Source organism: Gorilla gorilla, chromosome 18 (genome assembly GCF_029281585.2).
Source record: "Gorilla gorilla gorilla isolate KB3781 chromosome 18, NHGRI_mGorGor1-v2.1_pri, whole genome shotgun sequence".
Classification (NCBI taxonomy): domain Eukaryota; kingdom Metazoa; phylum Chordata; class Mammalia; order Primates; family Hominidae; genus Gorilla; species Gorilla gorilla.
In genome coordinates, this window is record NC_073242.2 from 85,490,162 (window position 1) to 85,517,114 (window position 26,953).

The 26,953-nt window shown below is 42.7% G+C and overlaps 1 protein-coding gene across 2 annotated transcripts in view; it reads right to left on the minus strand.

Annotated features, from left to right (window-relative positions):
• Positions 1-26,953, minus strand: part of AMFR (autocrine motility factor receptor) — a 63,410-nt gene that overhangs the window by 3,508 nt on the left and 32,949 nt on the right. For both annotated transcript variants that reach the window (XM_031002794.3, XM_031002795.3), the window contains exons 9-12: positions 24,077-24,267; positions 20,809-20,912; positions 3,933-4,067; positions 2,184-2,267 (exon numbers count right to left, since the gene is read on the minus strand). In XM_031002794.3, the coding sequence (XP_030858654.1) occupies positions 2,184-2,267; positions 3,933-4,067; positions 20,809-20,912; positions 24,077-24,267 (514 nt within the window). The remainder of the gene's footprint in view (positions 1-2,183; positions 2,268-3,932; positions 4,068-20,808; positions 20,913-24,076; positions 24,268-26,953) is intronic.

Consider the following 26,953-nt stretch of genomic DNA (forward strand, 5'->3'; position numbering starts at 1 on the left):
AATGCCCAGGCACCCCCAGGTCCTAGCAGGTGCCTGACCATCTGCGCTGCTCATGCTCCCAGATGCAGACCTGCGCTGGCCAGGGTCAGCCCATCGCCCGCTTCTAGGCTGTGACAGAGTGGAGGTGGGTGCAGCTGAGAGGCAGGCTGTTTTACTTCAGAGTTCCTGCTGGACCTACCCTCACTTTTTCCTGCCTTCAGCTAAGCTCGAGAGGGAACTTCAAGAGAACCATTTGTATCCCCTAGAGTCAAAGGACGGGGGAACTGATGGCTGCATACACTTGAGAAATCTACAGAAAGAAACTGGCAGGAGCCAATAAAATACAGGGCGGGGGGAGCTGTGACGGGAGCACGTTCACCTTCCACTGACTCCAGACAACACTGTGTGTGTCCTGGAGCTTGGATAGGGCTCCTGCACGAGGGAACCAACCTAAGGTTGTTGAAAACAACTGTGCCCAAAAGGACCACTTGGAGAGGTAACGGGACCCCCATGAAGGTGGGAGTGGTCATCAATAGCCAGCCCAGGGTCAAAGGAGGAGTTTCTGGGGCCAGATGGGGACAGGGAGATAGTTGGCATAACATGTACACACACACACAGACACACGTAGTTGGCACAACATGTACGTACATACACACACACACACACACACACACACGCTGGGGTCTCACTGTCCTATTCTATCCCTCTCCTCTAAGCCTGACCCTAGAGCAGGTTAGAAAAAATGGTGAGTGAGGAGGCGAGATGTTAGAAAGAAAAGAGCCACCCACCGCGACCCCTGCTCTGTGCAGCTGCATGCCTGACTAATACCAGCCTGAGCGGGGCAGGGCAGAGATTAGAACAGAGGGAGAGTGGAGCTGACAAGCTTACTGGGCTACACTGAGGTTTCTGTTAACTAATTGTTATTCAAGGACTTTGTATTTCTTCACAAATGACCAAAAATGTTGCACAGCAAGGTTCCCTGTGAAACACATACTTTCCTCCATTATATATACATATATATATATATATATAAAATCCAGAACTCTTCATGCTAACTCTAGAAGCAGCAGTGGAAAATCAAGACAGGGACTGAATATGCTGTACCCACAGATGCCCCCAAGCCCACAGCATCCATATCTCAGCTGTGCCAGCTATTCAAAAACTGGAAATGTAGACATGGACCCCTTAGAAGCCATGCACCATTTCACAAATGATGCATAATCCAATTACATAGGTGGATATGAAAATCTTAACCCAGCAACAGATTTGAAGAAGGCCTAGTAGTGTTTACTGTTTCCTCTTTGTAGAGAAAAACACAAGAGGTGAAAGCTTGTGTCATTTACCAGTGCTTCTAGAGGAGACCTTGTGCACCCCGGTAAGGAAGGCAGCACCACCCTAGACCCAAGCCTGCGTGCAGGAAAGCCCCACACGGCACAAGCACAGAAAGGCCAAGGCGGGGTTGTCCAGTTTTTATTTGTGGTCGCATAAGAAAGTGCTCTGACAGTATGGTAACTGAGGAAGTGAATGGGAATCACAGAAGAGGAGTGGGATCCAGGGCCACAGGTGTAGGGCAGAGGGCACGGGCAGGGGGTGGGGGGAGGTGGCACCTCGGCCCTGCTGCTTGGAGTTAGGGTGGCCACCTCAAGGCACCCAAAGTGGGTCAACAAACAGATGTGGTTCTCAAGAAAGCCATGCTCTTCCCCCAAGCCCCACTCAGCTCAGGCGGTCTCAGTTTTGCAAAATGCATGGATGTATCTGGAAATCCTGAGTTTGACAAGTGAGGTGTGGGGGAGGGCATCTCAATGGCCTCGGCTCCCTGGAGAGCTTGCCCTAGGCCATCCCCATCTGAGTTTAGATGGGTCCAGGCACCCTCACGGTCCCGAGCCCAGCTTCTTTCTGTCCTTCCACGGGCTCTCACTCAGGCTCAAGGTGGCAGGGCTGGCCCTGGCGAACACAACCCCTTTCTCTTCCAGCACATGAGGGCAATCCCCAGGGAGTGACTGCCAGCCCTGCGTGGAAACACAGGCCACACCACGGGCACAGCCTGATTTGCTACCCTTCATTATTGGGATGGATACAGCACAGTTTCTTTTGTACTCGTGCCCTAAGCCTTGCAAGCTTCAGGACTGAGGAAGACCACTGCCGGGACCACATTCCCCCTCCACAGCTCCATGAACTCACTCTCACTAGAGTGCGGGTCTTACCTGAGCAGAAGTTTCTCCCTCTTCCTGGTCACTGCTTGGCCTTTCCACAGGACTGTTCAATGCAGGTCTGATGCTATCTGACCGCTGGAAGAGAAACAGTACCAAAAACAGTCCAGAGTCATACAGAAATCAAATCACAGACTCAGGGAAACCCTGGTGTGCAGAGGGAGCTGTGGTACCCAATCCAACCTGTAACTCTAAGGAAGTCTACAGCACCACAGAAATTAAAATGCCATAAAGATTAAAAGCAAGACAAAGGAGCCTGGGGCCTAACCTAGAGTTCCAACTTTGAGAGTCAGCAACTGGTCCCACTTTAGTTTCCTTTTGAATAACAGTAATTAGACAACAAAAACAATGATAACAGCAGAGAACACTGACTGAACACCTAACTTCGGCATGGCACCAAGGAAAACTGGGACATAGCTGTCTCATCTATCTTCACGTCCTATGAAACAGGTGCTGCTGTTACCGTCCTTCTAGCCAGTTTAAGATCTCACACAATGCTGCAGACACTCTGGGGACCAGCCAGTAAGGTCTCGCCACCTCAGTGCTGGCTGGCCAGTGTCTGTATTTCATTGCCTGAGGACTTTCTCTGGCTGCATGAGGTAGTTCAGCCACCCCCAGAGGCAGCCCTCAACTAGTGAGGGAGGGAATTACTCTGTGAACACCCCAGTTCCTCATCTCCTGCGAGGGATATGTTCTGCACTGGATCCCAGAGGCCCCAAATGGGAAGGGGCTTGTCACCCACAGTGATAACAAACCTGCTTGATAACAAACTCATTACTGGCCACCCTCCCTTCCCCAGCTCACGTCCCCACCCACAACCTGTGATTCCTGGGACCACTTCCCAAACTATGTGCATTCAAATCCTTGTCCCAGCGTCCGCTTCTGGGGAAATCCACAGCCAACAGCCAGGTCAAAGAGCTGAGAACTGGGAACCACATCTAATATCTCAGCCCATGTGACTGAGTCTATGCTCTTTACTCTTCAAAGAGTCTCAGGTTTTATAATTTTATTAATAGATTTCCACATATTTTTACATAGTAAAATTGAATCATTTGGGGTAGATTATTCCCTGGTCATACACAAATTCCACGGTCCTGCCAGAAGGCTCATCTATATTAATACTTCTTATGCTCATCAAACTAGACATCTGAGCTTTTCAAAAATCAAAACCACCACCTCAGATAGATGAACGGTAGCTAGTAGAACACCACACCAGTGTGCAAAGCCAATTAGGGACAGATGGCACAGCTCCTAGAGCAGGGGGTTGGCAAACTACAGCCTGAAGGCCAAGTTCACTACTCTATTTATTTTTGTAAATAAAGTTTTATTGGAACACAGTCTTGCTTATTTACTTAAATACTATCCATGGCTGCTGTATGACAGCAGAGTTGAGAAGCAACGAAGATCGTGTGGCCTGAAATGCCTAAATATTTATTATCTGCCTTTTAAAGAAAAAAATGTGGCCAATCCTTGTCCAACAGGAACCAATACTATGACTTCCTAGACTGGCAAGGGCAGGCTGGTGTAGAGTGTATATTTGAACAAAAAGTGACTCAAATACTCACCTTATCTTTGGTGTGTCTGTTCTCAGTTATTAATTTGGGAAAGTTAGAGAGTTTATAGAAACCCTTCATTAAGTCATAAATGATATTCAGCTGTTAAGTAACTAAAACAGTTAACCTACAGTATTCAATCTTTGTGAAGACAGAACCCATTTATCATGCTTTAAAAGCCCAGTTTTACCTGTGTAGGAAAAGGTACTTGAATCCGTCCTTCTAAAATATTGTCTGTTGTTATTTCAACTGAGCGTGTCAGCTGGAGGTCCTGCAGTACTAGATGGTATGGAACCTGGGGAAACATCTCTTGAATCTGATGAGCCTACAGGAATACAAATACAGAGTCCACAGAAATGTTCACTGTTAACAGTTGCTCACTGACGTCACAGTGTCTGGCAGGCTTTGGGCAGTGAAAGTGGCATCATGCCCTGAAAACACAGGTAAGGGAACCACCTTTATTCGGTAGGTCACCTTCACACTGCAGTCCCTTTAGTATTTTTCCAGGAAGCCAAACAGGCAACTGTGGACAGCATCAATTTCAACATAAGGAGAGCTCAGAAAACCAACTGGATCCCAAGAGAGGCTCGACTAGAATATTCCAGTTTTAAAAAGTGTTCGTTTTAACTACCATTCGAACCAGCAATCCCACTACTGAGTATATACCCAAAAGGAAAGAAATCATTATATATGAAAGATACCTGCGCTCATATGTTTATTGCAGCGCTATTCACAGTAGCAAAAATATGGAATCAACCTAAGCATCCTTTAACACAGGATTTGATAAAGAAAATGAGGCACATATATACCATGGAATATTACTCAGCCATTAAAAAAAAGTCATATCTTCTCCAGCAACACTGATGAAACTGGAGGCCGTTATTCTCAGTGAAGTAACTCAGGAACAGAAACTCAAATACCGTATGTTCTTATAAGTGGGAGCTAAACAACAAGTATGCATGGCCATCTAGAGTGGAATGAGACATTGTACTATGAAAGGTGGAAGGGTAGGGAGGGGAGGGGAGTGGGGGAGGGTTGGAAAACTACCTACTGGGTACAGTGTTCACTCTTTAGGTGACGGTAACACTAAAAGCCCAGACTTCACCACTGCGCAATACCTGCATGTAAGAAACCTGCACTTGTAACCTGTAAACACATCAAATAAATAAATGTTTTAAAAGTATTCATTTTAAAGCTCAAAATATCTTGGGTATAAAAATGTGTTCTCCTTAAAGATATAATTCCTAAAGGGAACAAACTTCTGATACACATAGCATGGATAAAATTCAAATACATCATGTTAGGTGAAAGAGGTCTGACTCAAAAGCCAGGCATATGATTCCATTTATATGGCATCTGGAAACAGGCAAAATTATGGGGAAAGAAACTTGATAAGTGGTTGCCAGGGGCTGAGGGTCGGGGAAGGAAGTGGTTGCCAGGGGCTCAAGGTCAGGGAAGGAAGTGGTTGCCAGGGGCTCAAGGTCAGGGAAGGAAGTGGTTGCCAGGGGCTGAAGGTCAGGGAAGGAAGTGGTTGCCAGGGGCTGAGGATCAGGGAAGGAAGTGGTTGCCAGGGGCTGAAGGTTGGGGAAGGACATGACTACAAAAGGACCCAGTGGAGTTCTGGAGGGTGCGGATCTAATTGTTGTACATCTTGTTTATGATGATACACAATTATGTGTTGAACTGGATGTTAAAAAGGGTAAATTTTTACTCTATTTCAATTATATCTCAATTTAAAAAAATTATAGAGAATGCAAATTCCTTAAACTGCCCTGGAGCTGAGTTTTCCAACTGTACTCTGGAGACATCTCAGAGTTTATGTAGGGCTCTAGGGTGTGTGTGTGTGTAGGAAGAGCAGGCATAGGCCTGGCCACACCACCACCCATACTTTCATCCAAGCAGCTCTGGATTTTTTTTTCCACATATGTAAATTAATTATATAAATGTTTACATTCAAGGTTTTATTTTTGGAAAAGTTCTAATAACTATAACAAAAAAAGGAAGAAAAAAATAATTGCCTTAGGGGCACAATAAAGCCCTCCTGAGATATTAGCTCCTAGGAACACGTTGTTCTGACTATAGAAGGAGCAGGGAGTATGTCAACGTCAGGACCTTGAAGGAAAAGGTCGGCACCGGGCTCTGCTTAGAGCTCTTGCTGGGGGTGGAATGTTGGCAACATAAGCAGTGCCCAGGGCCCCCAGGGCCTCCTCATTCCTGCAGTCAGCTTGTTTATGTAAACATGAGTTGATCATTATTTTCCCAGGTCAGGTCAAATCTAACTGGGCAAGAGTCCATAAAAACCTCTAAAATCAGATAAAACTTCTCTTTATTCTTAAACAGCTTCCTCCTCATTTCCCAAATAAAAAAAAATGCCTAGGATTCATTTTACTAGACCAAAGCTTTTCTACCAGAAAATCCAGCAAGTTAATTATTAGATCTTAATAAAAAATGCATGGTTCCAGTAAATTAGTTTTACCAAAAGTAGTCCACTCCAAACCATCACAGAACTGGAGGAAGAACAGCCAGGGCCTGCCTGAGAATTCTAAACAACTCCCAGAAGGGAATTCTGATTCCAACACCCTTGAAGTCTTGACTTTTTAAAGGAGGTAGGTGGGGTGGTCCAGCTGCAGAGCTTCAACAGCTGCCTGACCCCAAAGAACCCCTGTAATGCCTGCCATGAGCCCAGCAGTAGCTGCACTGGGCGACCACACTCCCAGGCCACCTATATGCACCAAGATGTCACCCTCACTCTCTGTTGGCAGTCAAGCTGAAGTTTAAGGAGAAAGAGGAGCCAGGAGAGTCATGCTTCCTTCTTCTTTTATTATGGCCCCAAGCAGATAAAATTTGCCATCTTAACCATTTGTCAGTGTAAGTGAGCCCTCAGTACCACTATATAGGTGAGTTTCACAGGCTGATTCAGCCGGCCCTAGAGCAAGTGTTACACTGTTGCTGACATGTACTGTATAGTTAGGCCGAGGATGGCTGTGTCTGTACTGAACATGCACAGGCTTTCTTGTCATTATTCCTAAACAATACAGTGTATAACAACCATTTACTCAGCATTTACATTGTATTAGGTATCAGAAGTAGTCTAGAGATGATTTAAAATATATGGAAGATGTGCGCAGGTTATATACAAACAGTATCCTTCCCCCATCTTTTTTTTTTTACCTTAAACTATTAAGGGTTAAAGTGTCCCACTTTATATCAGAGACTTGAGTATTCATGGATTTTGGTATCTGAAGGAGGGGGTCCTAGAACCAATCCCCAGATACCAAGGGATGACTACATAGTGTGGCAGAGTTAACCACAGGCACATAGCTGCGCAACAGATCTGAACTTTTTCATCTTGCAAAACTGAAACTATATCTAATGGACAACACTCCTATTTCGCCTCGCCTTGCCCCAGCCCTCCTGCAGCCATCATTCTGCTGTCTGTAAGAGTTTTATGTGGTATTTGTCTTTTTGTGGTAGACTTATTTCATGTAGCATAATGTCCTCCAGGTTCATTCATGCTGCAGCATGCAACAGGATTCCCTTCCTTTTGAAGTCTGAGTACTATTCTACTGTACAGGTTTGCCATATCTTCCTTATCCATCCATCTCCAGTAGACATTTCAGTTGCTTCCACCCATTGGCTGTGAGCCACGCCTTCTTTTTAAACCAAATCTCAATACGCCCCTAGCTATATCCATCCCTCCTCACAACCCTCTCTCCTGCTCAGCTCCCCACCCTACCTTGTTCTTTCAGTTGACTCTTCTATTTGTTCTGTCCCATCAATCTCTGCCCCTCAGTGATCATTCCTATGCACATACCAGACGTGCTTTCGAATCTACCCTTAAAAAACAACAGCCTGACACAGTGGCTCACGCCTGTAATCCCAGCACTTTGGGAGGCCGAGGCAGGTGGATCACTTGAGGTCAGGAGTTAGAGACCATCCTTGCCAACATGGTGAAACCCCATCTCTACTAAAATACAAAAAATTAGCCAGGTGTGGTGGTGCATGCCTGTAGTCCCACCTACTCGGGAGGCTAAGGCAGGGCAATTGCTTGAACCTGGGAGGCGGAGGTTGCAGTGAGCCAAGATCTCGCCACTGCACTCCAGCCTGGTGACAGAGCAAGACTCGGTGTTAAAAACAAACAAACAAACAAACAAACAAACAAACAAACAAACAAAACCATGGAGGAAAACCTGACTTATAACTGACAAATTGGTACAGACTCAGTGTAACAACTCTGAGATGTAAACATTCCAGGGCACTCAGGCAGAGGTGGCTCCCCTGTAATACTGTGAGATTCAGTGCCAGGAGTGATCAGGTTTCTCAGTAAATATCCAACAAGCATCCCTTCCTGCTTCCAGCACAGGGAGGGGAAAAAGCCCCTCAGTGAAATCAGCCAGGGCACACTGTTCCTAACAACGTCTGCCCTCAGGAGAAACTACTCAACCAGAACCTCATCTGCTGGGGTCTGATCAAAGCTGCACCGACCGGAGGGAACTCCAGTCCACTCGAACCATCCTGTCCCACAGGAGGAGGGGAAACTGAGAAGTAGGTTGAAGTTCACAGTCCAGAGCACGGGCTCACTAAAAGACGGAGCCCTAATCCCAGGACTACAGCATGCTTCTTTCCCTCCCCCGACACCTACATCACGACAGGCCTGTTCACCACAGTCCCTTTTACACAGTACATCATGTTCAACTATCATGAAAAAATTATAAGGCATACTAAAAGGCAAAAAACACAATTTGAAGAGACAGAGCAAGCATCAGAGCCACACAGAGCAGAGACGCTGAAATTAACAGACTGGGAATTTAAAACTATGATTAATATGCAAAGAGCACTAATGGATAAAGTGGACAGCATGCAGGAACAGACGGGAAGTATGAGCAGGCAGATGGAAATCTTAAGAAAGAACCAAAGAGAAGTGCCAGAGACCAGAAACACCAACACGAGTGAAGAATTCCCGTGACAGGCTTATTAATAGATGGACACAGCTGAGGGAAGAATCTCTGAGCTTGAGATACACACTTTGAAAATGGAAAAGCAGGCCAGGTGCAGTGGCTCACACCTGTAATCCCAGCATTTCGGGAGGTCAAGGTGGGTGGATCACTTGCGGTCAGGAGTTCAAGACCAGCCTGGGCAACATGGTGAAACCCTGTCTCTACTAAAAATACAAAAATTTAGCCAGGCGTAGTAGTGCACACCTGTAATCCCAGCTACTGGGGAGGCTGAGGCAGAAGAACTGCTTGAACTCAGGAGGTGGAGGTTGCAGTGAGCCGAGATCGTGCCACTGTACTCCAGCCTGGGTGACAGAGTGAGACTCCATCTCAAAAAAATGGAAAAGCAAAGAGAATAAAAACTGAAAATAACAGAGCAGAAAATTCAAGGACTGTGGGACAACTACAAAAGGTGTAAACGCACTTAATGGGAACTGCAGAAGGAAAAGAGAAAGGAACACAAGAAATATTTGAAACAATAATGGCTGAGAACTTGTCCAAATTAATGTCAGACACCAAACCACAGATCCAGGAATCTTAGAGAGTACCAAGCAGGACAAAGGCAAAAAAAAAAAAAAAAAAAAAACTACATCAAATTCAAATTATAGAGAATCAAAGATTTAGAAAAAAATCCTGAAAGAAGCCAGAGGGAAAAACACCTTACTTTTAGAGGAGCAAAGATAGGAATGACATCGACAGCTCCTCAGAAACCCCACAAGCAAGAAGACAGCGAAGGGAAATATTTAAAGTGTTAAGAAAAGACTCACCAACAGAGAATTCTATACTCCACAAAATTATCCTTCCAAAAGGATGCAGAAACAAAGACTGCCTCCAACAAACCAAAGTTGGAATATGTTGCCGTGAGACCTGCCTTATAAGAAATGTTAAAAATAAAAAGTCGTTTAGAGAGAAAGAAATTGATATAGGTCAGAAAGCTCAGCTCTTCATAAAGAAAGGAAGAGCATCAAAGAAGGTATAAATAAATAAAAACTGTTCTTTAACAGAACATTCGATTCAAAATAACAGCAACAGTGCATTCAGTTATGTGTGCTTGTGCACGTGTGTGCTTATGTACTCACACACAGGTGAAATGAATGACAACAATGATACAAGGGACAGGAGCGAGGAATTAGGATTGTTTTGTTATCAAAAGGTACTCACACTTCCCATGCAGTGGTACAGTGTTATCTGAAAATAAACGAATTAGTTGCAAATGTATATTACAAACTCTAGGGCAACCATTAAAACAAGCTTGTCCGACTCATGGCCCACACAGCTTTGAATGCAGCCAAATACAAATTTATAAACTTTCTTAAAACGTTATATTTTTAATTTTCTTTTTTTAGCTCATTAGCTATCATTAGTGTTAGTGTATTTTATGTGTGGCCCAAGACAATTCTTCTTCCAACGTGGCCCAGGGAAGCCAAAAGATTGGACACACCTGCATTAAAACAAGTAAGAAGTATACTGATATGCTAAGAAAGGAGAAAAATGGAATTCTATAAAATGTTCAGTTAAAACCACAAGAGGCAGAGAAAGAGTAGAAGACAAAAATAGGAACAAAAAACAAGGGCAACAAATAGAAAACAGTAACAAAATGGTAGTTATTAATCCAAATACATTAATAATCACTTTGAACATCAATGGCCTAAATGTACCAAATAAGAGAGGTTGTCAGAGTAAATAAAGAAAACCAAGACCTAACTGAATGTTGTTTACCCACTTTAAAATAAAGACACATACAGATTAAAAGAAAATGGATTAAGAAAAATATACCACACCAACACTAACCAAAAGAAATCAGGAGCAGCTATATTACTTTCACAGAGCAAACGTCAAAGCAAGCAAAGTTATCAGGGATAAAGAACAGCATTACAAAATGATCATGGCGTCAATTCTCCAAGAAGACACGACATCTTTAAAGTATATACACCTGCTGGGCACAGTGGCTCATGCCTGTAACCCCAGCACTTTGGGAGGTCGAGGAGGGCAGATCACTTGAGGTCAAGAGTTTGAGACCAGCCTGGCTAACATGATGAAACCCGTCTCTACTAAAAATACAAAAATTAGTTGGGTGTGGTGGCACACGCCTGTAATCTCAGCTACTCAGAAGGCTGAGGGAGGAGAATCACTTGAACCCAGGAGGTGGAGGTTGCGGTGAGCCGAGATCGGGCCACTGCACTCCAGCTTGGGCAACCAAGTGAGGCTCTGTCTCCAAAACATAAATAAATTAAATAAATAAATAAATTTAATAAATAAAGTATATACATCTAACAACAAAGCATCAGACAAACTGAGGCAAAAATTAAAAGAACCACAAAGAGAAACAAAATAGATTTGGAGACTACAACACCTATCACAAATGAACACTCAAGCAGGCAGAAAATCAGTTAAGAACATAGCTGAACTCAATAACACCATCAATCAACTGTATACAATCAACATCTGTAGACTACTTCATCCAACAACAGCAGAATACACATTCTTCTCAAGCTCACATAGAACGTTCAAGACAGACCACAAGCTAGGCCATAAAACACATCTTAAATTAAATTTAAAAGAATATAAATTACACAATGTCTGCTATTAAAGCAGAAATCATTAACAGTAAGAAAACCGGAAAATCCCAAAATACATGAAGATTAAACAACACACCTCTAAATAACACATAGATCAAAGACGATATCTCAGGATAAATTTTAAAATATTTTGAATTAAATGAAAATGAAAACACAAGTTATCAAAACTGTGAGATGTAGTAAAGCAGTGCTTGTAGGAAAATGTATAGCACTGAATGTATATATTAGAAAAGAAGACATAAACAAGTTTCCATCTTAGGAAATTAGAAATAGAAGAATAAATTAAATCCAAAGTAAGCAGAAGAAAACAAATAATCAAAATGAGAGCAGACATCAATGAAATTGAAAATAAGGAGTCAACAGAGAAAAATCAATGAAACCAAAAGCCAGTCCTTTGAAATGATCAATAAAATAGATAAGCCTCTAAGCCAAGCTAACTAAGAAAAAAAGAGAGAGGACCTAAATTACTAATACAAGAAATATTACACAGATAACTTTTTATAATTAGAATTGCCAAAACTTATGCAAGAACAAATAGACAATGTGAAATTGTATAGATAATTAATAATCTTCCATAGCAGAAGGCATCAGCCCACATGAGTTCGCTAGTGAATTCTGCCAAACATTTAAGGAAGAAATTGTATCAATTCTCTACAATCTCTTTCAGAGGACAGAAGCAGAAGGGATACTTCCTAATTCATACTATAAGGTCAGCATTACCCTAATACTAAAACCAGAGAAAGAGATTACAAGAAAACTACAGACCAACATCTCTCATAAACACATATGTAAAAATCCTCAATAAAATATTAGCAAATCAAATCCAACAATGCATAAAAATAATTATACACTACATCCAAGTGGTATTTATTCCAGGTACATAAGGCTGGTTCAACATTTGAAAATCAATTAATATACTTCTATATTATCAACAGGCTAAAAAAGAAAAGTAACATGACTGTATCAGTAGATGCAGAAAAATCACTCAACAAAATCCAACACCCATTCATGATAAAAACTCTCAGTAAACTAGGAATAGAGGGAAACTTTGTCACTGTGATAAAGAATATCTACAAAAACCCTACCACTAACATCATGCTTCATGGTGAGAAACTCAAAGCTTTCACATTAAGATCAGGAACAAGACAAAGATGTCCCATCTAACCACTGCTTTCCAATGTCATCCTAGAAGTCCAAGCTAATACAATAAGACAAGAAAAGAAAAGCAAACAGATTGGGAAGGAAGAAATAAAACTCTGCAAATGACATGCTCACCTATGTAGAAAATCTGGAAGAACTGATAAAAACACTCTTGGAACTAATAAGCAATTACAGCAAAGTTGTGAGATACAAGGTTAACATACTACAGTCAATTGCTTTCCTATATACAGAAACGAGCAAGTGGAATTTGAAATTAAAAGCGCAGTATGCTTTGTATTAGCCCCCACAAAACAAAATATTTAGGACAAAATACATATAAGTTCTATATGAGGAAAATTACAAAATCTTGATAAACGATATCAACGAAGAATGAAATAAACGAAGAGATAGTCCATGTTCATGGGCAGAAAGACTAAATATTGTCAAGATGTCCATTCTTCCCAACTTGATGTACAGATTCAATGCAATCCCAATCAATATCCCAGCAAGCTATTTTGTGGATATTGACAAAATGATTCTAAAATTATATGAAGAGACAAAAGACTCAGGATAGTCAATACGATATTGAAGAAGAACAAAGTTGGAGGATTTGACACTGCCTGTCTAAAAGATTTATTATAAAGCAACAGTAATCAAGACAATGTGGTATTGGCAAAAGAACAAATAGATCAATGGAACAGAATAGAGAGCCCAGAACTAAACCCACATAGTTAGCTGATTTTTGACAGAAGAGCAAAGGCAATACAAGAGAGAAAAGATAGCCTTTTCAACAAATGGTGCTATAACTGGCCATCCACATGCAAAACAATAATCTAGACACAGCCCTTTTACTCTTCACAATAATTAACTCAAAATGGATCATAGGCCTAAATGTAAAATGCAAAACTATAATACCCCTAGAAGATAACAGAGAAATAAATAACCTAGGGTATGGCAATGACTTTTTAGATACAACACCAAAGGCACAATCCATGAAAGACAATAATTGATAAGCTGGACTTCATTAAAAGTAAAAAGTTCTGCAAAAGACAATGTCAAAAATAAGATGACAAGCCAGACTGGGAGAAAATATTTGTAAAAGACACATCTGATAAACGACTACTATCCAAAATATACAAAGAATTTTTAAAGCTTAACAATAAAAAAACAAACAACCTGATCAAAAAATGGGTATAAGACCTTAACAGATACTTCACCAAAGATAGATGTACAGATGGCAAATAAGAATATAACAAGTTGCTCCACATCATATGTCATTAGATAAATGCAAATTAAAACAAGACACCACTACATATATATTAGAATAGCCAAAATCTGGAAAACTGACAAAACCAAATGCTGGAGAGGATGTGGAGTAACAGGAACTCTCATTCACTGCTGGTGAGAATGCAAGATGATACAGCCACTCTGGAGGATGATTCGGCAGCTTCTAACAAAACTAAACAATTTTACCATTTGATCTAGCAATCATGCTGTTTAGCATTTGTATTTGTCAGTTTTCACATTGCTGATAAAGACATACCCGAGACTGGCAATTTACAAAAGAAAGAGGTTTAATCAACTTAGAGTTCCACATGGCTGAGGAGGCCTCACGATCATGGCAGAAGGCAAGGAGGAGCAAGTCACATCTTACATGGATGGTGGCAGGCAAAGAGAGAGAGCTTGTGCAGGTGAACTCCTCTTTTTAAAACCATCATATCTCGTGAGACTTATTCACTATCACGAGAACAGCAGGAGAAAGACCTGCCCCCATGATTCAACTACCTCCTATCAGGTCCCTCCCACAAAACGTGGGAATTCAAGATGAGATTGGGGTGGGGACACAGTCAAACCATATCATTCCGCTCCTGGCCCCTCCCAAATCTCATGTCCTTATGTTTCAAAACCAATCATGCCTTCCCAACAGTCCCCCAAAGTCTTAACTTATTTCAGCATTAATTCAAAAGTCCAAAGTACAACATCTCATCTGAGATAAGGCAAGTCCCTAACGTCTATGAGCCCGTAAAATCAACAGCAAGTTAGTTACTTCCTAGATACAATAGGGGTATAGGCATTGGGTAAATACAGCTGTTCCAAATGGGAGATATTGGCCAAAACAAAGGGGCTACAGGCCACATGCAAGTCCGAAATAAGGTAGGGCAGTAAAATCTTAAAGCTCCAAAATGATCTCCGCTGAATCCATGTCTCGCATCTGGGTCACGCTGATGCAAGAGACGGGTTTCCATGGTCTTGGGCAGCTCCACCCCTGTGGCTGTGCAGGGTACAGCCTCCCTCCCGGCTGCTTTCACAGACTGGTGTTGAGTGTCTGTGGCTTTTCCAGGCACACAGTGCAAGCTGTCAGCAGATCTACCATTCTGGGGTCTGGAGGACAGTGGCCCTCTTCTCATAGCTCCATTAGGCGGTGCCCTAGCAGGCACTCTGCGTAGGGGCTCTGATCCCACATTTCCCTTCCGCACTGCCGTAGCAGAGGTTCTCCATGAAGGCCCTGCCCCTGTGCCAAACTTCTGCCTGGGCATCCAGGTGTTTCCATACATCTTCTGAAATCTAGGCGGAGGTTCCCAAACCCCAATTCTTGACTTCTGTGCACTCGCAGGCTCAACACCACCTGAAGGCTGCCAAGGCTTGGGGCTTCCACCCTCTGAAGCCCAATGGCCCCTTTCAGCCATGGCTGCAGCAGCTGAAACACAGGGCACCAAGTACCTAGGCTGCACACAGCACAGGGACCCTGAGCCTGACCCACAAAACCATGTTTTCCTCCTAGGCCTCTGGGCCTGTGATGAGAGGGGGCTGCCGTGAAGACCTCTGACATGCCCTGGAGATATTTTCCCCATTGTCTTGGGGATTAACATTCAGTTCCTGGTTACTTATGCAAATTTCTGCGGCCAGCTTGAATTTCTCCTCAGAAAATGGGATTTTCTTTTCTATCGCACTGTCAAGCTGCAAATTTTCCAAACTTTTATGCTGTTTCCCTTTTAAAACTGAAAGCCTTTAACAGCATCCAAGTCACCTCCTGAATGCTTTGCTGCTTAGAATTTTCTTCTACCAGATACTCTAAATCATATGTCTCAAGTTCAAAGTTCCCCAAATCTCTTAAGGCAGGGGCAACATGCCGCCATTCTCTTTGCTAAAACATGACAAGAGTCACCCTTGCTCCAGTTCCCAACAAGTTCCTCATCTCCATTTGAGACCACCTCAGCCTTGATTTCATTGTCCATATCATTATCAGTATTTTGGTTAAAGCCATTCAACAAGTCTCTAGGGAGTTCCAAACTTTCCCACATTTTCCTGTCTTCTCCTGAGCCCTCCAAACTCTTCCAACCCCCCTACCTGTTAGCTAGTTTCAAAGTCACTTCCACATTTTCAGGTATCTACAGCAGCACCCCACTCCTGGTACCGATTTACTGTATTAGTCCATTTTCATGCTGCTAATAAAGACATACCCAAGACTGGACGATTTACAAAAGAAAGAGGTTTAATGGACTTACAGTTCCACATGGCTGGGGAGGCCTCATAATCATGGTGGAAGGCAAGGAGGAGCAAGCCATATCTTACATGGATGGCAGCAGGCAAAGAGAGAGAGCTTGTGCAGGGAAATCCTCTTTATAAAACCATCAGATCTTGTGAGACTTATTCACTATCACAAGAACAGCATGGGAAAAACCTGCCCCCATGATTCAACTACCTCCCACTGGGTACCTCCCACAACACGAGGGAATTCAAGAGGAAATGTGGGTGGGGACACAGTCAAACCATATCAGCATTTAACCAAGGAAGTTATGAACTTACGTCTACATAAAAACCTGCACATAGATGTTTATAGCAGCTTTATTCATAACTGCCAAAACCTGGAAGCAACCAAGATGTCCTTAAGTAGGTCAACGAATTAACAAATTGTGGTATATCCAGACAATGGAATATTATTTGGTGCTAACAAGAAATGAGCTATCAATCCCTTAAAGATATAAAGGAAACATACATGCAAATAATTAAGTGAAAGAAGCCATCTGAAAAGGCTATATACTGCAGGATTCCACCTGTATGACATTCTGGAATAGGCAAAGCTATGAAGATAGTAAAAAGATCAGTGGTTGCTAGAGGCTAGGGGGAGGAAAGGAAAGGCAGAGTGCATACAGAATCTTTAGGGCAGTGAAAAGACTCTGTATCATGTGGATACATGTCACTATATATTTGTCCAAACCTATAGAGGGAACACAAATGTAAATTATGGACTTCGGGTGATTATGATGTGCCAACACAGGTTTATCAACTCTATCAAACATACCCTCTGCTGAGGGATGTTGATAATGGGGAAGGCTGTGTGTGTGTGGGCACAGGAGGCATACAGGAAATCTCTGTACCTTCTTCTTAATTTTACTGTAAGCCTAAAACTGCTCTAAAAAATTAGTCTTAAAAACAAACAAAAAAGACTCATGAGTATTCAAAAGAATTAGAAGCAGGGTCTCAAAGAAATATATGCCTACTCATGTTCACAGTAGCATTATTCACGATAGCTAAAATGTGGAAGCAATGTTGAGTGTCCAACGACAGATTAATAGATAAATAAAATGTGGTATATGCATACAATGAAATATTACTCAGCCTTAAAAAGGAAGAAAATTCTGACTTGTGCTACAACGTGGATGAACCATGATGACATTATGCTAAGTGAAATAAGCCAGTCACAAAATGACAAATACTGTAGAATTCTACTTATATGAGGTACCTAGGTAGTTAAACTCATAGAGAAAGCAAGTAGCATAATGGTTGCCAAAGGCTAGAGGGAGGGGAGAATTAGTAGTTAATTGTTTAATGGGTATAGAGCAAGGGTATCCAATATTCTGGCTTCCCTGGGCCACACTGGAAGAAGAATTGCCTTGAGCCACACATAAAAATACTAACACTAACGATAGCTGATGAGCTAAAAAAAAAAAAAAAAAAAAGGCAAAAAAATCTCATAGTTTTAAGAAAGTTTACAAATTTGTGTTGGGCTGCATTCAAAGCTGTCCTGGGCTACATGCAGCCTGCAGGTTGGACAGGCTTGGTACAAAGTTTCGATTGTGCAAGATGAAAAGAGTTCTGTAGATGGACAGTGGTGATAGTTGCACAATGTGAATACACCACTGAAATGCACATCTGAAAAATATTAAAACAGTAGATATAACGTATTTTACTAAAATAGAAACATCGAAAAAAATTCACTTTCTTATTTTTTTCTGTCTGAAAAAGAGCATGTACTAGCATTGGCTTGTATGTGCCTATAAGCCTTCTGGAGCAACATAATACATAAGAAACTAACCCAGGCTGTTAAGGGGGCATGGGAGCTGGGCACATGGGAAAAGGAAGGGAGCATGACTTCACTGTATACTCCTCTCTAGGTTCTGAAACTTGTAAATAAATGACCTATTCAAAAACCTTAAACAAAGGAAAACACTTCCCTGGATGCCACACCCTATCAAGCTACCACCTCTACTGCTCTGTGTCCTTCTTCATAACATACTTCCTGGTATGGTCTATTTCTTCAGCTCCCACTCATTTCAATCTACCACAGTCTACTGTCCAACCCCTCGGGCAATGGAAAGTGCTGGTTCTTTTCCAGCTAATCAATCACTTCCACTCTGCCAAATCCAACATGCACTTCTATGAGCTCATCTTGTAAGAATTCCACACGCTTGACTCTTCTCTCCTGGAAACCCAACTCCTCTGTGCTGTGCTGCCACCTTCTCCTGGTCTCTTCCCTCTCCACCGGCTGTCATGGCTCCTCCCTCTCTGCCAGACCTCTGAACATGGCAGAACCTAGAGCTCAGATGTCGGCCCTCTTCTCTTTGACCCCCTGGCTTTAGATGTCACCTCCAGGCATCAATCTCCCAAATGTGCATCTCTCACTTGATCTCCTCACTGAGGTCCAGAACTGCCTACAGAGCAACCCAGACTTACCCAAATAGAACACCGCGACCCATCCTCATGCCTGTTCCTCCCGAGTCTTCGCATCTCAGTACATGGTACCACTGTCAACTCAGCTGCTTAATTCAAACCCAACAAGGCAGCTTCCATTCAGCCACTTCTCTCATCCCCCATATCCAACCAAAGCACCAAGTCCTGCCAGCTCATCTTACAAAAGTGTCCTAAACCTGCCACTTATTTTCACCTTTATTACAAATACCCCTGTCCAAGCCCCCATGTGAATTTCCCTTGACTACTGCAGCAACATCCTAACTGCTGGTCCTGCTGCTTCCATTTCTGACCCTCTATAATTCATCCTTCTCCCAGAAGCAAAATCATTCTGTTAAATATCCTGTCAGTCCCCTGGTGATGGTGGTGGGGGTCTGTAAGAAGCTCTGAATGGCCTTCTAATACTTTTACAAGATCTAAATTTGCCTGTGGCCTATAAGACCCTGCATGTTCTGGCTCTGAAATCTCAATTCCTATCACAGTGTTGTTCCCCTACTTGCTAGGCCCCAACCATAATGACCTTTCTCAGTTCCCAGAACTTTCTCACCTCATAGCCTTTGCACCTACTGTTTCCACGGCCTCCTTCCCACTGATCCAGCTCCATCTCATCCTTCATGTTTTAGCTTACATATTACCCCTCAAAGAGAACATCTCCAAATGCCTCCTCTAAAATGCTTCCTCTGGCCTCTACCCACCCACTCCACCACACTGCCTACCTTACTGCTGCCAAAGCACTCATCACCATCAGCAGTCACCTTATTTATATTTATGACCTGTCTCCCCAGTTAGTATCTACCCTACTTGAGAGTAAGACTTGTGTCTACCTTAATGACATTGCAGGTGCTATGCTCACTACAGTGCCTGTCTCAGGAACAGGCTCTCAGTTCAAATTTGTTCAATCAATCAATAAAGATTAACTAATTAACGAATGAACCAATGACCTTCCAAAGCACTGGCTGGGCTTATCCAGGTCAGCCAGAGGCCCTAATCCAAGCAGGACTAAGGTGGTTTGCACTGGATTTCAACAATGGTGAAACATGTTTCTCCATCATTGTAAAATAACACATTCCTTTGGAAAAATACAAAGAAACTTGAAGTATTCAAACAATATCCTTGAGCCAACAGCACGCCTCAACATTTCAAGGCATATACACACATGCATGCATACACACACACACACAAACACACTCAATTTTTGGAGGTGAGGGAGGAAAAGATGGGGAACAAAAACACACATTTGGTGAGCCTCATGCAATTTTTTTTTTTTTTTTTTTTGAGACAGAGTTTCACTCTTGTTGCCCAGACTGGAGTGTAATGGCCTGATCTCGGCTCACTGCAACCTCCACCTCCCAGGTTCAAGCGATTCTCCTGCCTCAGCCTCCCAAGTAGCTGGGATTACAGGTGCATGCCAACATGCCCAGCAAATTTTTGTATTTTTAGTAGAGACAGGGTTTCACTATATGGGCCAGGCTGGTCTCGAACTCTTGACCTCAGATGATCCACCTGCCTCAGCCTCCCAAAGTGCTGGGATTACAGGCATGAGCCACCATGCCCAGTCTCTTTGCTTTTTTTAGAGATGGGGTCTCACTCTGTCACCCAGGCTGTAGTGCAATGGTGTGAGCACAGCTCACTGCAGCCTCAAACTCCTGGGCAATCAAGCCATCTGCCTGCCTCGGCCTCACAAAGCTCTGGGATTACAGGAGTGAGCCACTGTGCCCAGCCTCATAAAATTTTTAATAAAAGGCACATCATTCACTCCAGCCGATAATTCCCCAACATATTTTGGCTAAAGGCTGTATGCAGTGGCTCACGCCTGTAATCCAAGCACTTTGGGAGGCCAAGGCGGACGGATCACTAAGGCCAGGAGTTCAAGACCAGACTGGCCAACATGGTGAAACCTCGTCTCTACAAAAATTAGCCAGGCATGGTGGTCCACGCCTATAATCCCAGCTACTCGGGAGGCCGAGGCAAGAGAATTGCTTGAACTCGGGAGGTAGAAGGTGCAGTGAGCCAAGATTGCACCACTGCACTCCAAGCCTGGGCAATGAAGGAAGACCCTGCCTCCAGAAAAAAAAAAATTTTTTTTTTTTTTTTTTTTGGCTAAAATCGAAGGAGTCCCAAGGTAGGCCTAGATCACAACAGAGTGAACCTAGTTGTGTTCAGAAAAGGTTAGATTATCCGCCACAGAAATAAAATGAACGTTTCAAAATTTAAAACACAGGAATGTAAATGGTCCCAGTAAATAAAAAGAAGCCCCTAAAAATCCTTCTACTCTGCCAGAGCAGAGTAAGACCAACAAGGTCATATACCCGGCACACACGCTCTAGCTGTTCTTTCCCTCCTAATTCCCAGTGATCTTCTTAAAGCAGCTAGCAGACCTTACCATTGCATTGAGCTGGGAGTTGCTGGCCTGCGTAATGCCAAGAATGTTGGTGGTGTGCATCACTTCAACCGAAAAACTCGGCAGCCAGCTTGCAATCCGAGACCCTGAAACAAACAAGAATCCAGTGTAAGTTTCAGAGCCCTGACTCTTTCCCCCGTCATCTGCTCTCACGGTAGCCACTGTAATGGCTGGTGTTCACTGAGGGCTTCTTGTATGGCAGGCTTCTCATGCCAAGTGTTTCACGTGGACTAGCTCATTTAATCCTCACTACACCCCACATGGTACCTCCTATTATCATTCTTATAGTATCCTTCTCAAAGATATAGCACTAGTACCCTTGGTCTTTGGTCTCTGAGGCACTTAGAAGTTAGGGGACTTGTCCAAGATCACACAGTTTAACTATGATGGCCAAGATGTGAAGCCAGACAGGTAAGCTCTAGAACCCTTCACTGCTGAGCAATCCTGCTTTCCACGGGGGCTGGATGCAGCCCAGCCCAGCGCCCTCACACTCTCAGCCTGGGAGATGAGGAAGCTTTTCAAGGCTCTAAAGCTTCTACAACACATGAGCTTTGGCTCCTCTTTCACAAGTTACACAAATGACTACTCACTTGGAGGCATTTTCACATTTACTTTTAGGAAGTATTTTTTCTTTAATCTTAAAAGCCGTGGTTTTCTGATTCAAAATTCTTTTTAAATTGTGCTATTCTACAAAAAGGCTTGTAGGCTAACAGCACCAAGAAGTCTGCTGCTTCTGTTACTTCCCGAAGAAAACAGGAGCCTAAGATACAACAGCACCAAGAATTGGCTGTAAAACAACCCAATTATCAAGCTACACATTTAAGGCTGCTTTTCATTCCTTCACAAAGAAACACTGATGCATGGAACAGGAAATCAAGTGTGGCCAGGAGCAGTGGCTCACGCCTGTAATCCAGCACTTTGGGAGGCTAAGGCAGGCAGATCACAAGGTCAGGAGATCAAGACCATCTTAGCCAAAATGGTGAAACCCTGTCTCTACTAAAAATACAAAAATTAGCCAGGCATGGGGGCACGTGCCTGTAATCCCAGCTACTTGGGAGGCTGAGGCAGGAGAATCACTTGAACCAGGGAATCAGCGGTTGCAGTGAGTTGAGATCATGCCACCGCAATCCAGCCTGGCGACAGGGCAAGACTCCATCTCAAAAAAAAAAAAAAAAAATCAAGTGGAATGGCTATCTCAAAGGTCTTGAGATGAGTACAAACAAAATGTACCCATTTAAGAAATGGATACTTATTTCATGTACTAACTAGGGAGAAATAAAGTTGACTTTATCTATTTTGACTAAATTTTTAGTAGTCATAATTCACAAAATAATGGATTACATAGCCAGGTCTCATCTCTAATATTGCTAGTATATTTCAGAAGTTTTACCTGGAAGAGCCCTTCATTCACAGCCACCAAACGAGGTCCTCTAAACCCCTCTAGCATTCTGGGCCCAGCCAGCCAAGTAGCCCCACCTACTCTTCTGGGAGACATGACTCTACTCCCCCTAGTCCCTTCTTTGAGGGATTTCACCAACACAACACCATCCCCACTGTACCCCATTCTTGAAACTCAAATCGGGGATGCGAATAGCACTACTGCTAACAAAATTCCAGGGATGCTTGTGTTACAGTAATAATTATAAACATGAACTCACAGAATTTAGCAGTACTGGACTGTTGAAAATCAACAGCAGCTTAATGTGAATTAAGGAAGGATGATCAACCAGACCTTGATATGTCATAGCCTTAGAATTTTAAGTGTGGTTTTCATTACAACTCCTTTTAACACTGCCAGGAGGCAGAACATTTATATTTTATGGACAAAGCAACAGGGTTCCAGCTCTGATTCTGTTTCTGGTACTCACCAGAAAGGCTTCTCAATGATCCTTCATTATATGCTTAAATGCTACACAAATGCAATATATTATTAGCAAAGGTTAACTATTGAGCTAATTAAGTGTGCTCCTTGAAGGCATGGTTGATTCAGTTTTACTCCTCCACCTTCCTGCCCCACCCTGCCCATATTGACATGGAATCAGGCAAAATGCCTGGAACCCCTCTGTTTGTTCTATCTCTATCCATCCATCCATCCATCCCACCTAAACACTTTCAATTAAAATTGAAATACAGTCAATGCATAGCTTAACAACAGGGACACATTCTGAGAAATGTGTTGTTAGGTGATTTCATCGTTGTGCGAACATCATAGAGTGTATTTACATAAACCTAAATGGTATAGCTTACTACACACCTAGGCTATACGATATAGTCTATTGCTCTAGGCTACAATCCTGTACAGCATGTTACTATACTGAATGCTGTAGAGGCAATTATAACACAGTGCTAAGTATTTGTGTATCTAAACATATCTAATAGAAAACATACGTAAAAATATGGTACACAAAAAGTACACCTGCATAGGGCACTTACCAGGAATGAAGCTTGCATGATTAAGGCTGCTCTGGGTGAGTCAGTGAGTGGTGAAATGTGAAGGCCTAGGACATTACTGTGAACTCCTGCAGACTTTATAAACACTGTACACTTAGGCTACACTAAATTCATGACAAAATGTTTCTTTCTATATTCAATAAATTAAATTTAGCTTACTATAAGTTTTTTACTTCATAATCTTAATTTTTTTTAACTTTTTGACTCTTGTAGTAACACTTCGCTTAAAATTCAAACACCCTGTACAGCTGTCGAAAATATTTTCTTTTTTATTCTATAAGAGTTTTTCTATTTCTAAAAGTTTTAATTTTACTTTTAAAATTTTTTTGGCTAAAAACTAAGATACAAACACACACATTAGCCTAAGCCTACACAGGTCAGGAGCATCAGTATCACTGTCGACCACCTCCACCTCTTGTCCCACTGGAACGTCTTCAGGGGCAGTAACACGCATGGAGCTGTCATCTCCTAGAATAACAATACCTTATTCTGGAATACCTCCTGAAGGACCTGCCTGAGGCTGCTTTACAGTAAATTTTTTTTGTATGTAAGTATGAGTACACTTTAAAATAATGATAAAAATTGTAGTAAATACCAGACCACAGGAATTTTTTAGGTCCATTATCATCTTATGGGACCACTGCCATATATATGGTTTGTCATGGACTGAAATGTCGTTATGGGGCACATGACTGTATAATATTAAACTGGTCTATACAGGGCAATTTATAATTAAAATAGTATCTGCTTAAGGGAGAACACCCCTTAGGTATAGTTTCAGAGGTTGAAACCAACTAACCATCGAAATGGAAGAAGTGATTGTGTTGGTTTAAGCGAGGTCTCCCTTCGGCTGCTGCTACAGGAACCAAATTCTCATCCAAGTTCTCTCCTTGATGGTCTTCCCTGACACGATTATTGTCGGCAATATTAAGAGACATTCTGCATGTTGGACAGGAGGTGTCTTGTTCTAGCCAGGAACGAAGACAGGAGCTACCAAAAAGTCCAAAAGAAGATACGTCAGCATCCTTGATTGTTCCTTAGCATACTTTGTGAGAATTCACCCAGAAGTACTCTGGATATATCAAATGTGCTCCAATTTGATTTTCTCTCTACCACTAGTGAGATTTAAGTGTTGAGAAGCATTTATGGACATTACCTACTTGCCCTACTTCACTTTAATACACTTTCAGTGTGTCCTGCTGGGAACATGAATTCTTCACCACATGAAGTCATCTACCAAGCTCCTGGTTGTGACCCCTCTTCAATGGGGCTTCCTAGCATGGCTCACCATCTTCTCGTCCAACTCCATTTGGCTACTTCAAAATCCATGTGGCTGAATCATCCAACACCCTGGCCTCTCATGTCCTTGAGTCCTCCACTCTGACGCTCATGTCTTTCACTCTGCTTTAGCTACCACCAGCACAGTCATCACCTTGGCTTGTCTTCAAAATCTTGATGTCAAAATTCTCACTCATTCACTCAAGCTCCTCTCCTTCCAACTCACTTATCTGGCACCAAACTTACTAAGACCTCCCATCTGCTTTCTCCTCAAGCATGACAGCCATACAGGTCCTTACCTCCCTGTTCCCCTGGCTCACCTCTAACCTCTCCTCTCCATTCACCACCTCAATGTCCTCCACCCTCTTCTTTTTGCACGCTGCTTTCCCAACAAGGCCGAAGCTTCTTTTGCCCTCTCTCAGGAGATGATAATGCCTTAATTATGGTAGACACTCAATAAATACTTGAGGTGTCCATTAAAGAAAGGAAAGGGTACTAGAGTAAGAAGCAGAAAATGTGAGATCAGTCCCAATTCTCCCTCTAACTAGCTGTGTGATCCAGGCAAACCCTTCAACCTCTATTGACTAGTCCTCTCCACTAAAGAATGAAATGGCTGGATGAATTAATCTCCAAGGTCCCTCCCATTTTATGAGAATTTGTTATCTTTCTCTAAGGGCTCAAGTAGGCACTGAATAAAAATGCTGTATCTTCTTTTAAATATCTACGAACATGTGTAGATATAAAGTTATAAAGGAAAACCTCACCATAATACGATAATCCTCAGAGTCTCCAGCAACTAAATGGTACATAAGTAACAGGAGTTTCCTAGAGGCCAAGATGGAGCTACTTCTTAATCACTCTGTGTCATGAGAGTGTGTGACAGTCGTGTTCCAAAATAATGTCATCTGTCTGTATGTGTATACCCAACTCTCATATTTTGCAATAATTAAATACCTATAATTTGTATGTGAAAATTTAGTCAAATAAATGATTTTTTTTAAGTCCAATTCTCCTACTGACACCTTTAAATCACACCACTAGTATAATAAAATTAGCCTTGTGGGAGATTATAAAAATATGTAAGATCCTTGCCTTCCAATAATGCTACACTGTGACATACTTTTCATAAGCAAATCTAAATTTATTTCACAGAGTGCAAAATCCTCCCACATAAAATATAACAGCCTAAAAACTCTAAGGTGAGTACAACTAGTTAGATATAGTTTTCTGTTTAAAAAAAAAATGCTAGAGTTCCTTAACTGAGAGAAATCAAACTTTAGAGAGAAAACAGATTTATTCACTGGACTCTGAAATGTTCAAAAATATCCTCTACAGCAACAAATTATCTAGCTATTGTGTCTGCAGGAATATAGACATTACCTTTATCACAAATTAAAATGAATTTGCCTTAGATTCTCAGCACACAATCATTCCCGAAGTTACAAAGCAAAACAAACCAAGAGCATATCCTAACAACTATTTGTTCACTCAACCCAAGGCAGATAAGTGTTTTAAAATTAAATCTTAACTCTTAAGCAACCACTGAGTAAAGAAGAAATCGTGGGTTCCAAGATGGCCGAATAGGAACAGCTCCAGTCTACAGCTCCCAGCATGAGTGACGCAGAAGACGGGTGATTTCTGCATTTCCAACTGAGGTACCAGGTTCATCTCACTGGGGCTTGTCGGACAGTGGGTGCAGCGCACCGAGCATGAGCCGAAGCAGGGCGAGGCATTGCCTCACCCAGGAAGCGCAAGGGGTCAGGGAATTCCCTTTCATAGCCAAGCAAAGCTGTGACAGACCGCACCTGGAAAATCAGGTCACTCCCACCCTAATACTGCGCTTTTCCAATGGTCTTAGCAAATGGCACACCAGGAGATTATATCCTGCACCTGGCTCGGAGGGTTCCATGCCCACGGAGCCTCGCTCATTGCTAGCACAGCAGTCTGTGATTGAACTGCAAGGCGGCAGCGAGGCTGGGGGAGGGGCGCCCACCATTGCTGAGGCTTGAGTAGGTAAACAAAGCAGCCGGGAAGCTCGAACTGAGTGGAGCCCACCGCACCTCAAGGAGGCCTGCCTATAGACTCCACCTCTGGGGGCAGGGCATAGCAGAACAAAAGGCAGCAGAAACCTCTGCAGACTTAAATGTCCCTGTCCGACAGCTTTGAAGAGAGTAGTCGTTCTCCCAGCACGGAGTTTGAGATCTGAGAACAGACAGACTGCCTCCTCAAGTGGGTCCCTGACCCCCAAGTAGCCTAACTGCGAGGCACCCCCCAGTAAGGGCAGACTGACACTTCACACGGCGGGGTACCCCTCTGAGACAAAACCTCCAGAGGAACCATCAGACAGCAACATTTGCTGTTCAGCAATATTCGCTGTTCGGCAGCCTCCGCTACTGAT